Genomic DNA, 403 nt, shown 5'->3' with positions numbered 1-403 from the left:
GCTGCTGCTGCTGCTGCTGCTGCTGCTGCTGGTAGTGCTGCTGCTGGTAGTGTTGCTGCTGCTGCTGCTGCTGCTGCTGCTGGTAGTGCTGCTGCTGCTGCTGTCGGTGCTGCTGCTATTGGTGCTGTTGTTGCTGCTGTAAGTGCTGCTGCTGCTGCTGATATTGCTGCTGCTTATCTTGCTGCTGCTGCTTTTACTGCTGCTGCTGCTGCTGCTATTGCTGCTGCTAAGCAGCAGCAATAGCAGCGGCTGTCTACAGAGCCACCGCTGCAGCAGCAGCAGCAGCAGCAGCAGAAGCGGCAGATGCAGGAGCAGCAGAAGCAGCAGCACCAGCACCAGCAGCAGAAGCAGCAGCAGCACCAGCAGCAGCAGCAGCAGCAGCAGCAGCAATGGATGCATGCGT

The 403-nt window shown here is 59.3% G+C and overlaps 1 protein-coding gene across 1 annotated transcript in view; it reads left to right on the top strand.

Annotated features, from left to right (window-relative positions):
• Positions 1–303: 303 nt before the first annotated feature.
• EMH_0004790 (uncharacterized protein) overlaps positions 304–403 on the top strand; it is a gene marked incomplete at both ends in the record, with an annotated part of 2,216 nt that continues 2,116 nt past the window's right edge. The window contains one exon of the mRNA XM_013496925.1: positions 304–403. Within this exon, the coding sequence (XP_013352379.1) occupies positions 304–403 (100 nt within the window).

This window comes from Eimeria mitis, genomic scaffold (genome assembly GCF_000499745.2).
Source record: "Eimeria mitis Houghton genomic scaffold, Emh_scaff238, whole genome shotgun sequence".
NCBI classification, from domain to species: Eukaryota; Apicomplexa; class Conoidasida; order Eucoccidiorida; family Eimeriidae; genus Eimeria; species Eimeria mitis.
The sequence above is the reverse complement of the archived record's forward strand: the minus strand, read 5'-3'. Positions and strand labels throughout refer to the sequence as shown.